The sequence below is a fragment of the Stegostoma tigrinum genome, chromosome 13, assembly GCF_030684315.1.
Source record: "Stegostoma tigrinum isolate sSteTig4 chromosome 13, sSteTig4.hap1, whole genome shotgun sequence".
NCBI classification, from domain to species: domain Eukaryota; kingdom Metazoa; phylum Chordata; class Chondrichthyes; order Orectolobiformes; family Stegostomatidae; genus Stegostoma; species Stegostoma tigrinum.
In genome coordinates this window covers 18,207,619-18,221,842 of record NC_081366.1, presented here as the reverse complement: position 1 = coordinate 18,221,842, position 14,224 = coordinate 18,207,619, and the positions used below count along the sequence as shown (strand labels likewise).

Here is a 14,224-nt window from a genome sequence, read left to right as displayed (position 1 = left end):
AACAATTAACCATTGTTTTTCCACTTATGCTTTTCAATTAAATTACCTTGTATATTGCAGCCGATCTACACCTCATACTTTTGTAAATTCCTGTTTGGATTTAGGGCATTGGTTTGGGAATGCACTATTTCACTTTCTATCCAATAAGGAATTCTATCATGTTAATGTCACTTCTTCCTAAAGGATCTCTCAAAAGACTATTAATAAATGCCATCTAGTTTTACGTAACTAAATGCCACAGTATTATAATTAATGTGGTTTACCCACTCTGTAAGATTATTAAAATCACTATGATGACTGTAGTACCTTATTGGCTATATCTCTAATTTCCTGCTCAATGCCACTCCTACCTCACCACTACAGTTTGGAGGCCTAAAGTCAACTCATTTACAACTATTTATGCTGTTAATTTATCTACTTTATTGTGAATGTGAATATGATGTAGGCAATGCAGCAGCTAATTTGGGCACAGCAAGCTTTCACAACAGCAATGTGATGACACCCAGGTCATCTGATGTTGATTCAGGGAGAAATACTAAGCAGAATAACAGGGGGAGCTCTTCTTCGTTTCGGAAGAAGGGTCCTGATCTGAAATGTCAACTTTCCTGCTCCTGTGATGCTGCCTGGCCTGCTGCATTCCTGCACAATTTGTGTGCCTGACTCCAACATCGGCAGCTCTTTTGTGCTAGTTTGAAATAGTGTCATAGGATCTCTATTTAAATTTGAGAGGGCAGACGAAGTCTCAGTTTTATGCCTCCTTTGAAAGTTGGCGCACACTCACCCAGTACTGCACTGGAGTGTTGGCCTTGATTTGTGCTCACGTCCTTTTCTGGAACTTTCTTTCGTCATTGTTTGGCTCCGAGACACCAGTGTTGCCAACAGAAGCATTTGTTATAAGTGTAAACATTTGCTGAAATGCCCACACTAACGCAAGTCATTTGGTTTAGTTACCCAAATCCATATCTCACCACCCTAAATCCTGTGAAATTAACTCTGAAGAGCAAGCTTCAATTAACAGCATTTTAAGATATATTAATCACACTAAATCAGCCTCCCCTATAACCACCATTGAATCATATTTTAAGATTTCTGATGATCACTCGTCAGTGAAGGTAATTTTGATGTAATGTATTTAATTACATCATCTCCCTAACTTTCTAAATGGTTTACAGTGTAAAAATACAAGTTATGTTACACATTATATCAGCTGCAAGTTACTCCAGAGTAGACCCAGGGTTAGTTCTCATTGTGTACCTGATGCTCTGCCCCAGACCAGCCACTGTCATGAAGGTGACCTAACAGAAGCGCTAGGCAGCTGTAAATTCTTCCACATGATGCATTTAAGCATCTAAATTTCCAAAGTGTGGCACTAGAACAATGGCTGATTTGCATGGACGTATTTACAGATTTTTCCATTAATACATCCACCCAGATCTGGGTACTCCAGGTCACTTAGCTGTAAAGATACAAGTCTGCTCCAGCATAGAATCTGATCAGTCAGCTTTATTCTTATCAGGGCTGTACAACCATAAGTTCCAGTCAGACAAATAATAAATACTAGTGATGACATGTTTGCAAGTTACACCAGGATAGAGCTGCATTTTTGTAATCAATGAAGAATCTTGCACAAAAGAAAATATGGACAATAATTCTAATTAAACCTTAGATTCTAATTATGAGGGATAGGTGATATAGCCTGCAAATAATGATGGAGACAGCAAAAGGGAATAATCCAGATAGAATCTAGTCATATAGATAATTTTATATTTTAAAGAAAAATGAACAGATTGAACATGAGGCTAAAGTATTTGATCCCAATAGTTTTAATTCCAGAAATTGGTTTTAAGAACATGATTTTCTCCTGTGCAAAAAGTGTAATTTTGTTTTTTTTCCCTTTTTTCTGCAAATCAAAGGTGCTACAGGTTGCCTTGCAGAACTCAAGCAAAGCACTGCCAATCAGGCTTTTACTTCAGTCATTATGTCTGCAGTTGTCTTCCATTATATATGAAGGAATACCAAACTGAGGAGTGATGCACAGACTGCTTTCTACTTTGGCTTGCTTCATGAATGAAGAAATTACATTTTTCAGCCTGCAGCACTTACAAAAGTACCATTTTTATTGAGTGTCTACACAATCTACAGGTACACTGTCTCAAATCCGACACCCCTCAGCATTGATACTGTGCCGGATTTCAGACTTCCTGAGATTTTGGATTACCCAAATCCACAATAGGTTCCAGGTCGATACACAATCATGCATTTTCAGCGAAAGGTGCAATCCACCACTCCGTGACTACATTGGATCATGAAAAGTGCAGCCAAGGACCGATGCTAAATGTAAATGACGAACACATACGGACAGGGCAAATCATAAATGCTGTAAATATTGAGTGACGCACAAGGAGAAGAAGTTATAGAATAGAGCCTCTACAGTGTGGAAGCAGGCCATTCAGCCCATCCCAACCCTCCAAAAAGTATCCCACCTAGACCCACCTCCACTTCCCTATCCCGGAAACCCTTCATTTCCCAAGGTTAATCCACCTAGCCTGCACGTCTTTGGACCATACGAGGGAAACCCATGCAGACACGGGAAGAACTTGCAAACTCCACGCAGACAGTGGCCTGAATGTGGAAATGAACGAGAGTCTCTGGCGCTGTGTAACACCAATGCCAGCCACTGAGCCACCACACTGTCCAGTTATCGGACAATTCTGGTTTATGGACAGCTGGATTTGGGGTATTGTACCTGTCCTAGGTAAGCTTGGCACTGAATACATGGAAATATTAAGGTGGTATCCCAGAAGAAAGTGGGTTATGGTTTGTTTATTACATGTTTCATTCCTCCTATGACACACAAGGATTGAAGCCACTGATGTGATTGCTAATAACATGACTACAGCAAAATATTGTACATTCCCTATTATATTTTGTGTGCATTTCTATTAAGTGAATACCACTTTATACTACAAACAGACTCACTCAATTTTGGGCCCGAGGGAATGGAATAAGTATTGACCAGATTTTGTATGATCAGCATTGTTTCATATGAAGTAAAGTTTTTATTAACAGGAGGAATCTGTGATTGGAAATGAACTTTGATGCTTTAGAATGGATATGGTTGTTTTGTAGACCTTGTACTGATTTTCTGCTGCTAATGTAGCAGTTGAGATATACAAAATAAGTAAGCAATGAGATTTCACCAGTTGAAAGTCAACACAATTTTTTTTTGAGTCATGGAAAATGAAACATATGCAAGAGTAAGTAAATGCTGAGGCAGAAAAGGAACATAAATGGACAATTTACCCTTGTTCTGCTCACTATGTGATAACATTATGAATGTTAGGTAAAGTATTCACATGAAATCAATGGGGAGAGATACAACAAATGTCAGTTGTAACAGAGGCTGTCATTTCCCAAATAGCTACTACAAATCCATGAATGAGTCCACTTCATCCATTCCACAGTCAGAAACCTAACAACACCATGGACTGAACCAATTTTTCATCCAGTCTCTGTCATGCAGCATTTTGCATTATTACATGTCATAAAAATTGTGAAAGTGTCTAGTTTAAGAATGTATCTATTATTATTATCCAAGGCATCTATTATTGTGCCTGGATCAGAGAACTGTGACCAACATGAAACCTGACCAAGAAATCAAAAGAGAACTTCCTGAGGCCTGCATTTTAAATTTCGCTTATGGTGACCACAGAAACATGAGAAATTTAGGGCACAGGGTCTAGGCGCGAAACGTCAGCGTTTGTGCTCCTGAGATGCTGCTTGGCCTGATGTGTTCATCCAACTTCACACTTAGTTATCTTAAATTTAGGGCACAAAACAGGCCATTTGGTTCATTACATGTGCTAGCTGAAATTGAGCTATCCGGCCTAATTATACTTTCCAGTTGTTGGTCTGTACTCTTGTAATTTATGCCACATTTTGTACTTCTCAAAGTGTTTCTTAGACGTGAGAGGATTTCTGCCTCTGCCAACCTTTTCAAATCAGTAAATTCCTTAGTCCCACAACCCTCAGTAAAAATTCTCCCCATCTTCCTTTAAATTTAGAATCCTGTGCTTTGATTTATGACCAAGATAACAAAGCATGGAGCTGGATGAACACAGCAGGCCAAGCAGCATCTTAGAAGCACAGAAGCCGATGTTTCAGGCCCAGACCCTTCATCAGAAGACCCTTCACCCTCTGACGAAGGCTCTAGGCCCGAAACGTCAGCTTTTGTGCTCCTAAGTTGCTGCTTGGCCTGCTGTGTTCATCCAGCTCCACACTTTGTTATATTGGATTCTCCAGCATCTGCAGTTCCCATTATCTTTGATTATGACCGTTATGTGTAAGAGAATTAGGGTTCTATACTTTTATATATCTCAATTAAAAATTAATCCCTCCTCTGTCTTCAGTTGTAGGGTAGGGGTGGTCACCTCAGTGACAGACTGCAATTAATACAGCAAATGCTTAACCTCTGAAACCTCGAGCTTGAGCTCCTCCCGCTGACCACATTCCCACACACAAGTTAAACAAGGAATTCTCCACGGTTCATGATATATCAATTGCTTGAACTGAGCTGCCCTGCTAGCAAGATTTTAAAAAAAATCAAAAGAACTGTGGATGTTGGAAATCAGAAACAAAAGCAGAAATTGCTGGAAAAGCTCAGCAGGTCTGGCAGCATCAGAACTAATGTTTTGAAGAGTCACTGAAGCAGAAACATTAAGTCTGATTTCTCATCACAGATCCTGTCAGACCTTCTGAGTCTTTCCAGCAATTTCTGTTTTTGTTTGATTTCCAACACCACAGTTCTCTTGTTTTATTTTAAGAAGGGGGTGGGCTAGGGAGTAAACAACAGGTTAGAGCCCGAAGAGAGTGAAGAGCAATTGGATAGACAAAAGTTGATTACTATCTGGCCAGGAGGATGAATAGTTGTTAATGGGGACTGTTAGTGTCTAACAACAGGGGGTGTGTAATGGCTAGCTATGTGGTAACAAGACCTGGTGTGTGGGGTAGGGGGCTAGGACATAGGAGAGTTAGGCCCTAAAATTACTGAATTTGATAGGGATCCTGCAGCCCTCCAGACTCAATAAGTGGAAAATGAGGTTCTTCCAGCTTGTGTTGAGCTTCAGTGGAACACTGCAGCAAGCCTGAGACAGAGATGTTGGTCAGAGAACAGGGTGGTGTGTTAAAGTGGCAGGCAACAGGTATCTCAAGGGGTTTTTTTGAGCAGAACAAAGAACATTTTGCAGCCTCTGGACTCAAAATCAAATTTTATCATTTTAGGGCCTAACTCTCCCATGTCCTAGCCCCCTATCCCACACACCAACCCTGTTATCACACAGCCTGCCATTACACACTACCTATTGTTAGTCACTGATAGTCCCCATTAACAACTATTCACCCTCTCAGTCGGATTGTTATCAACTCTTTTGTCTATCCAACTGCTCTTCTCTCTCTTTTGGCTCTATCCTATCATTTACACCCTACCCCCATTTGCCTCCCTATTTTCTGCACATAAACCGGTTTTCCCAGCAACCACCAGTTCTGAGGAAGGTCCACTTTTCTATCTTTTTCCTGTAACTCGATTTCCTCTTGGATTAAAAATCTGTCCATTGTAGCCGTGAATTTACTCGTTAACTTTGAGGCAAAGATTTCCACTGTCTGACTGAAGAAATTCCTCTTTATTTCTGACTTAGATGGATGATCCCTTATTCTGAGATATGCCCTCTGATTCTAGGCTCTCCCAGGAAACAACCTTTTCACATCTACATGAGCGAGCCTTGAAAGAATATTATATTTCTAAAGTGGGTCACCTCTCATTCTTCTAAACCCAGTCAGTACAGTCCAACCTACTCAACCTTTTTCTCATGAGAAAATCCTTCTATACCTGGGATATCACAAATAAAAACCAAAAGAGCTGCAGATGTTGTAAATTGGAAGCCATAGAAAGCCTTCTTAGGGACTATTTCCAATTCCAGCATATCTTTCCTTAGGTAAGGGAACCAAATTGCACACAAAATCCCAGCTAAGGTCTAACTAGCACCTTGGACTTTAAGCAAGATCTCTTTACTTTCATATTCCATTCCCTTTGAAATAAAAACCAATGTTCCATTTCCCTTCCCTACTACCTGCTGAACTTACAAGCTAGCTTTTTGGGATTAATGCACAAGGACTCCCAAAATGCTTTCTGCATTTTATTCAACTACTCTGTCCTTCCTGCCAAAACTCAACCTCACATTTCCCCAGTTCATTTTCCGCTTGCCAAGTTTCTCCCACTCACATAAAACCTGTATATAATCATACTGTATACTCTACCCTCGCCACTTGCCTTGCCATCTATTTTTCTACCATCTGCAAGCTTGGCTCTAGTGCATCCACTTTCCACATCCAGATCGTTAATACATATTGTACATAATTGTGGCCCGAGCACCAATTGCTTTGGTACTCCATCAGTTACAGATTGCCATTCTGAAAATGACCCCTTATCTTTTCCAATATCCCAAAAACCTATTTGTTAGCCTATCCACTATCCGTGCTTATATACTACCTCCAGCACCATGCTCTTGTATAGCTGCTAAACACTTCAATGCCACTGGCAGTTTCTGTTAAATTAACTTGGCGATTCCATTAACTTGGAACAATTCATGGAATCAATCACTGTATTAGTATGAAAGTAGATAAGCTATGCTAAATAGTATGTTACATTCTACAAATATGCTCAGACTTGCATTTAAACTTGCATACTGTCTGTAGCCATCAGATTTAAAAAAAAGTTCTTGAAGGGTGTGTCATTGTTGTGAAGGATGTCTGACTGTTTTCCATTTTGAATTATTCTCCGATGGGAGGCAGCCAGTATCAAAAATGAGGTCTACTAGTTGGTGTGCATGTTCCCCAATTCCATTCTGTCTCTAGGCTATTTCTGAAGAGGTGGGTTTAAGGCTACTAGAGCTACCCACCCACAGGGGTTCATTAATTGAGGCTATTTGAAAGGGTGATCTGAAGTAGGCAGAGGCAGCCCTATAGACAGAATTTGCACAAGAAGGTAAGCCCACAGTATTGGTATAGCTGCTGAATCTATTTTTAAATTAATAACTTTAAAACATTAGAGAAGGGGCACTTCCATTTTAAACTACACTGTCTCTGGCTTACCCTCGATCACAACCTGCTGCTCCTCTCAAACTGAAAGATCTCAGACTTGTCAATGCGTGGGTTTGGCCTTGGATACTGTCTGGTCTTCTGTTTCCCATCAACAAAGGTAAAATTCAGCCTCTTATTTCTCAGCTGCATTAAATTTCATCCAATATCCATGAGACAATGGTTGAGTTTATATACAACAGACACACGCTTGACTTTTCGTGATCTTCTCTTCCACCAGAGAACTATCTGGCATTTGGTACACATCTCCCTTCAGTAGCCCCATGTACGGAAAAGCAAGGACAAACATTCACATTGGGTGTATCTGGAGAAATTAGTCATAATGTCTTCCCATTGAATGCCAATTTTTTTTTGTCAGGATTGCCTGCAATAAAGTCCTGAATTTTGACTAAATGACACAGCATTATAACACAAGTCATTACTATTTTGCACACTTTTAAAATTTCAAAGTCCATAATTTAAATGAATTCCAAGTGATGTGCTTTCCCTTGCACTTTAAAGACATTCTTTTCAGCTGGGAAATAAAAAAAACTGGGATATGAATTTGACTTGCTTTGTTAGCTTCTTTAAGTGGTCATTAATTCAGCAACCTCTCTGCTTGCCCACTTTCCAAGTGCCTTTACTATAAGATCAGAAATCACAGTTAGAAGATAAAACACAGGACACCACAAGTGACCTTCCCCTTCACCTGCTGACACATCTATGTTAGTGCACAATTCCACGGAATGGATAATTTTCCCTTGATAGCTATACCAGTACCTTGAAAGAACAACAGTATACAATTAAATTCAATGCTTTCCCCAGTCCTCAAAATTTCTCCTGTTCTTTATAAATTAGATTGTTATCCGAAAATCACTGCTCAGTGTTTGCTTCCATCCTTTCAGGTGGAGCCTGATAATAGGACTTTTAAAGAAAAAAAGTCTTGTGGCTCTTCTGCTAAATGTCTTAAATTTGAATACTAACCCTCCTACATATTCGGTATATTTAAAGCAATTCCAATCGTTAATTTGTATGTTTACCATTGTTTTATTTTCTTTGTTGTCACTTCTTCAGTTAACTACCTTAGAAAAAACACAGGATTCCCATATAGGAGAAGGCTATTCATCTTGACATTTTCCTCGCAGCCTGACTGAACCCAAAAAGTAAGAACTGCTGCTCTAAAATCATACACTGCGTGGTACTGTGTTTAAAAATGAGTGGATTCCAATGAGACTGAAAAAAATGATGTTGGATATAAATTTTTCCAGTGATGTTTTCTGTCACAGGCAGTATTTTAGAGCTTGATTAACTTAGCTCTTCTGCAAACTTTTGGTAACATTATTACACAGGGGTCAGTGGATAGTTGCACATGATTACTTAAGGGTGGTTAGATAACATTAATATTATGGATAGGTTTTTTTTAAAAATCGGTGAAATTCAGCCAACTTTGCTGCATGGACACAAAGCTGGAATTTTTTTGGGGGGGAAGCAATAACATTGGTCTTGCTCATTGTCAGATCACTTTAGCAGGTCCATCATGTGACAATACTGACCAAAGCTTGTGCGTCAATAGCAATTACTTGCAGAAGACATGAGGTGGCAACCATGGCCCATCGAACTGTTATTCAGCAGAGACAAATCAGGAGCGGTAAGGATAACAGGACAGAGAGGTGATTTTTTAATTATTTAATGACCGCACACCATGATGGTCAATGGTTAATACTCTGGATTCTGTTATCTTCCAGCATCATGCTAGGAAGATTCTGATGGGCTAAACCAAACTATTGAGCAACTGTTAAAATAATTTTATAGTGCAACTATTCAACCAATTTAATGGTATCTCAGTCTAGGGATATGCAATCATTAATGACATTGCCTTATAGTTAGGTTGATGTCATTAATGCCACATTAAAATCGAGCACAAGGTACAAGCCGTATCACTCCATACATAGTCACACAGGAAAATTAATTTCCATGAAATGTTTTTGATTACACCATAGGTAATTTTCGATACAGAAGCTGTGAACATATGTATTAAACACAAATTTACTTTATCGAGGACAAAATAATTGTATATTTATTGCTGGCTCGATGTTATACTGTGTTTTAAGATGTGTATTAGATTTTTTTAACCACGGAACATTTTTGAAATAAAAATTATATTTGTAATCTTGTTTTTACATGTTCAGTAACTTCACATTTTAACTGTAAGATAGGAAACTATTTTGCATTTCCAAACCAGTGATATAAAATTGCTCATTTCTTTTACCAGAGGTTTGGACAGAATCAGTTAGAAGAAAGGAAATCCACAATAAACATTGATGATCAGCAGAATGTGTATAATTAATGGTCTGAATGATTTGGTTCTTCCAAGCTGCTACTTTGTTGTACTACTTTAGTGTTTCCCTTTGGTCAACCAAATTTTTGCTAACATTAAGTTGTGGCAGGGAGCAAATAAAGTCCCCTCCACTACCCCTGTTATGTAACTAGTCACATTGTTGGTCCTGCATAGTTCAGGTGAAGAATGTTCCAATTGGGCAATTCCCAATTTCTCGGGTATTGGTGCTGGTGTCCCATGAATTGAAACCCATTTCTCTTACATCAACCTGGAAGCCACAAATTCATGTCACTTGCTTATTCAACCTGTGTCAACTTGCTTTTAGCTCAGGTAATAATAGATAAAGCATGTCATTATTACCTTGTGGATCATGACTGAATCCTCTCTGCAAGCTCCTCTCCAGCCCACGTGCAGATGTCCAGAATCGTGGTACTGTGTAGGCAACACGGCTGTCTGATTCTTGGCTGCGGAGAACTCTATCCACTTGATTGTACTGTCCTTTATTACCCCGGCCTCCTTCCTGTAACATGTTGGAATGTGACAGTTTGCTTGTCCACCCTGCAGCTCCTGCTCTCACCTACGCAAGCTTTAAGAATCTTAAGTCTCCTGAACAATTCACCAAGACCCCTGCAACCCTACCTTATTCATTCACACCCGCCTGTCCCTGACTAATAACCAGTCAGACTTGCTATGCTAACCCAAACCTTAATCTCTGGAACCACTGTCTAAGTAAGCTACTGCTCCCCCGACATCCCCAGCCCTGTGTGTTGCACAAATTGCAACTCAAACTCCAACTTACTGACGAAATGAAGATTGTCATCCATGGTAGTTATGGTTTGAGAGTGTTGCCCACAAGCTCCCACATACTTCAGCTGCAAACTATCTGCAATCCTTATTGTGTTTGCATTAACCAAATAATTGATAAACATTTTGTTGCATGTTTTTCCTCACTACCACTAAGTATATGCATTTAAACTTTAATACAATAGAATTTTACCACTTTATGCTTTGCTGCTTTCCTTCTGCTAGTGACCCTTAATAATGAACGAGATAGCTTTTTGAGGGCTATTTCTAACTCAGAACCCCCTGAATACAGAGGCCGTTCTTAAGTCTCACCGATCCTCCAAAGAACATCCCAGCTAAACCCACTTCACTAACCCATCCCCACATGAAACATGGCTAATCCATCTAGTTTACACATCCCTGGATTCTACAGGGCAATTTAGCCTGGCCAATCCACTTAACCTACACATCTTTGGGCTGTGGGAGGAAACCAGAGCAGAAACCCACGCAGACACAGGGAGAACGCGCAAACTCCACATAAATAGGTGCCCAAGGGTGGAATTGAACCCAGGTCCCTGGCACAGTGAGGCAGCAGTGCTAACCACTAATTTGCCTCCCACTTTTTACACATACTACTTAAGAGTGGTTACTCACCCACCAAGCAAATTACGCTTTCCTGTGATGTCATTATTTTGTTTGTTCTCTTTATTTTAACTCAGGGTGCTCATGGACTTGTCAATCTTCCTTCCCCCAAGGTGATTGCCACACTCTGCGCTCTATGTCCCTCCCAGGAATTGATTATCCAACCCTATGAGCTACCAAAATCCACAGCACCACCAACCATACGCCCGCTGCCTCCCCCTTCAAATTCTTGGTATAAATATCAGACATTTCAGAGACAGATTACACCACTACCATATGTTTTGGATGGCACAACTGAGGTGCTCAACATCATGCAAGAAGAACACATCATGCAGATACCTCCAATGAGACTTCATGTGTCTGAAAAAGATTTTTAATTTACAACGTAAAGATAATGCCATATAATCTCACATCGCAATCAAACAGCTCAAGGATAGCTGGGAAGGGAAAGTGCTTTTAAAACATTTTTCAGATGACCCCAGAATCCTAGACACTGAGGATACCTAATGCAGGATAAATTATCTAACTGGTGTGTGCATTAATTTACAGGTTTGGTTTTACATTTATTGAAAGAAAGCACGTAACATCTTAACAATACTTTCTGCAATCCAACCCGTCAGTAATCCTTAATAAGGAAAACTACCAATATGTTGAAAACTGATAGAAATCCCTCATAAAGTATATCTCGACGAATAAATCATCCTTCGTAAATCACAGAAGTAAGCCGATTGTACTCATATGGATAATTAACAAGGGCACAATCATTTAAACACTTGGGCACAGTCGTCAAGACACAGGGCAGCATCCCTGTGGAGCTCTCATTCTTGATGTTTACTCTAAATACTCCAAAAGGGAAACACTTCTATTTACTAGAATCATCGCTGCTCAAATGAATGAGTACACAAGCAATAACAAATTAAAAAAAACACCCGATAGTACAGATGTTGACTATTGCTGCAGGAGACACCATGAAACCTTTTGTCTTGCATTCAAGATCAATACAAAATTCAACTCTCAGGTGTTGCCGAGGAGAAATGAACTGGAACGATAGGTTCTCCGTTCTGGAGATAAATCAAAAAAGGTGCAAAGCTTGAACACATCCCTTTTGTTTGCAGAGAACAGGTACCTGAGTACAAATGTATTTTGCTTCTAGTAAACATAAATGAACTATATTATGAGTTCAACGGATTATCTTAAGTTGATTGTTACTGTAGCTGTTAGTGCATTCAGGTTTACTTAGTGAGGGTGACATAATTGTAGAGTTATATCTAAAAGCAGACACTTTGTTTTGGGCTTTGCAAGTCTGGTATGGCTCAGTACAGTCTACAGGAATATGTTTGATTCAATCATCCAGTCATTGGGACACAGGACCTACATACCTAGTATTTCATAGGTACAAGTTCACACTGCTCAATTGTGTAAATACAGAATTCTATTTGGACTCTCGCGATTTCAGGGTTAAAAATACCACTCAGATTGTCACTGCATAGCAAGGATGTGAAAAGTTATATACATTGCCTTTCCATGGTAAATGAAGGTAGACTGGATTTTTTTTCTCCCCCAGTTCTGAAGCCATTAGTCTTTGGCTCACTTGCAAGTTTGTGCGATAAACAACAGAAACAGATTTGATCCCAATGTTCATCATTACATTCTAGATTAACTTTCATGAGCTCTATTTCTGCATCAAACATTTAAAAGGTGAGTAAATGACTACACAGCCATGTTTACAGGATGGCTGATAAGGGTAATTTTGTACCATATAAAATCATGCAAATCCCAATCCATATGATGGCCCATGTAAGTAGGGTTTATGTTCCATTGCAAGACTGAATTGGAGCAGGGGATGACTGCATTAAAATATGAAAGGAAATTCTGAGTTGCAGTTTATTGTAAATGTTTCATTTACATTTCAAAATATGCCTGTGATAGGTGGTTAGGGTTCACTCCATCACAAACACGTTTCATGCAGAAACATATGAAAACATTAATAAAAAAAAATTCTGCAGCACGCTTCTTTTTACCGATAGCAAATGTTCTGAGCCTCAGGCAGAGCCCAAATCAAAGCTAGCCATCCCTCCCCAACCCATGATCACAGACAGGATTTGAAACAAAATGGTTTAAGAAATCACAAACACAATATTTTTAATTAAATAGAAGCACTGAATAAATACATTACTCGGCAAATTATTTCCCATAACTCTTAAGGATCAGTTGTTATGCAAGCTCCTCAGTTTCACTCTCTGTGTTAAGGTGTGCTATTCCCAGTCTGTACAAGCTATCCCGTATCACCACCTCTCCAGGTTGACAGCTCTGCAACACTTCATTGATCTGCTGGTTTACAATGTCTCTGCTCGTGAGGAAGTCAACCAAACGATTATATAGAAAATAGTAAGTGGCATTTTCAAAAGTGATGGACTTTTGCCGCACATTTTGCACCTTGCTGTCTGGAATAGATTCAAGTACATCACTGTATGGTTCTAGTTCACTGCAAAGACTGATAGAATGGTGTCTGGCTGTTGTGTTCTTGCCCGTTGTCTGGTCTGTATCATGGCATACAATTCTGCGAGCACTGGACTTGGTGATGGGATGTTGAATGTTATTCTCTGTTAGCGATACATCCATAGCATAGTGTTGATCAAGTAGCTCCGGACAGGACACATGCTGGAAAAGGAATCCAGTATTAGATCCACTAGCAGAATATTCGCCAATGGGCTTTAATATGCCTACTTCATTATCTATTACCTTCTGAAAAGCAGAATGTAAGAAAACATACAAGTAGAATAAAAATGGAATCAGTCATGTGGGTATTTGGGAAATGATTAGCCACTTTAGTTTGCAATACTGCTTTGTGGCTCCGAAACCTGAATTGTTCAATGAGTGGCCTTCTAATGATTCTTGTTTCTGTGTCAATATTTCTAGGGAATGTACTATCATTGCAAATAATAGAAAAATATGGAAATGCATTAGTACTGCAATCTTCTCAGTGTCCAAGACAATCAAGGCCAAAAATGGAAGAACAGACAGAAACTCAAACAAGCTTACGTGTACACTGTGTTTCTCATATCCTCTAGAGATTTCAAAGCACAGATTTTTCAAATACAGTCACGTAGGAAATATGTTAACCAATCTTGGCTCAGTGGTATCAAATTTTTGTCTTCGAATCAGTTCAAATGACATTCTAGCTATTCAAGCACAAGATCTATACTGACTCATCAATGTGGTGGTGAGGGAATGTTGCAAAGTTTGGAGAGGATGTCTTTCAAATGTTAAACCAGAGCTCCAACAGCCTCTTCAGTAAAAAGATTGTAATTAATTCCTGAAGAAGTTACT

At 39.4% G+C, this 14,224-nt stretch overlaps 2 protein-coding genes across 12 annotated transcripts in view; one reads left to right on the top strand and one right to left on the bottom strand.

Moving 5' to 3' along the window:
• The window catches only part of LOC125458114 (vascular endothelial growth factor C-like), a 77,612-nt gene extending 68,220 nt beyond the window's left edge, over positions 1 to 9,392 (top strand). For 3 of the 4 annotated variants that reach the window (XM_048543016.2, XM_048543015.2, XM_059650600.1), the window contains exon 7: positions 1,914 to 4,118. In XM_048543016.2, coding sequence (XP_048398973.1) covers positions 1,914 to 2,031 — 118 coding nt within the window. In that variant the 3' untranslated portion in view covers positions 2,032 to 4,118. Of the gene's footprint in view, positions 1 to 1,913; positions 4,119 to 8,205 lie in introns of those variants that run through there. The other variant, XR_009446607.1, reaches the window with a different exon arrangement.
• A 1,870-nt stretch (positions 9,393 to 11,262) lies between these two features.
• Positions 11,263 to 14,224, bottom strand: part of hmgxb3 (HMG box domain containing 3) — a 104,523-nt gene continuing 101,561 nt past the window's right edge. For all 8 annotated transcript variants that reach the window (XM_059650597.1, XM_059650596.1, XM_048543845.2 and 5 more), the window contains one exon: positions 11,263 to 13,555. In XM_059650597.1, the coding sequence (XP_059506580.1) occupies positions 13,109 to 13,555 (447 nt within the window). In that variant the 3' untranslated portion in view covers positions 11,263 to 13,108. The remainder of the gene's footprint in view (positions 13,556 to 14,224) is intronic.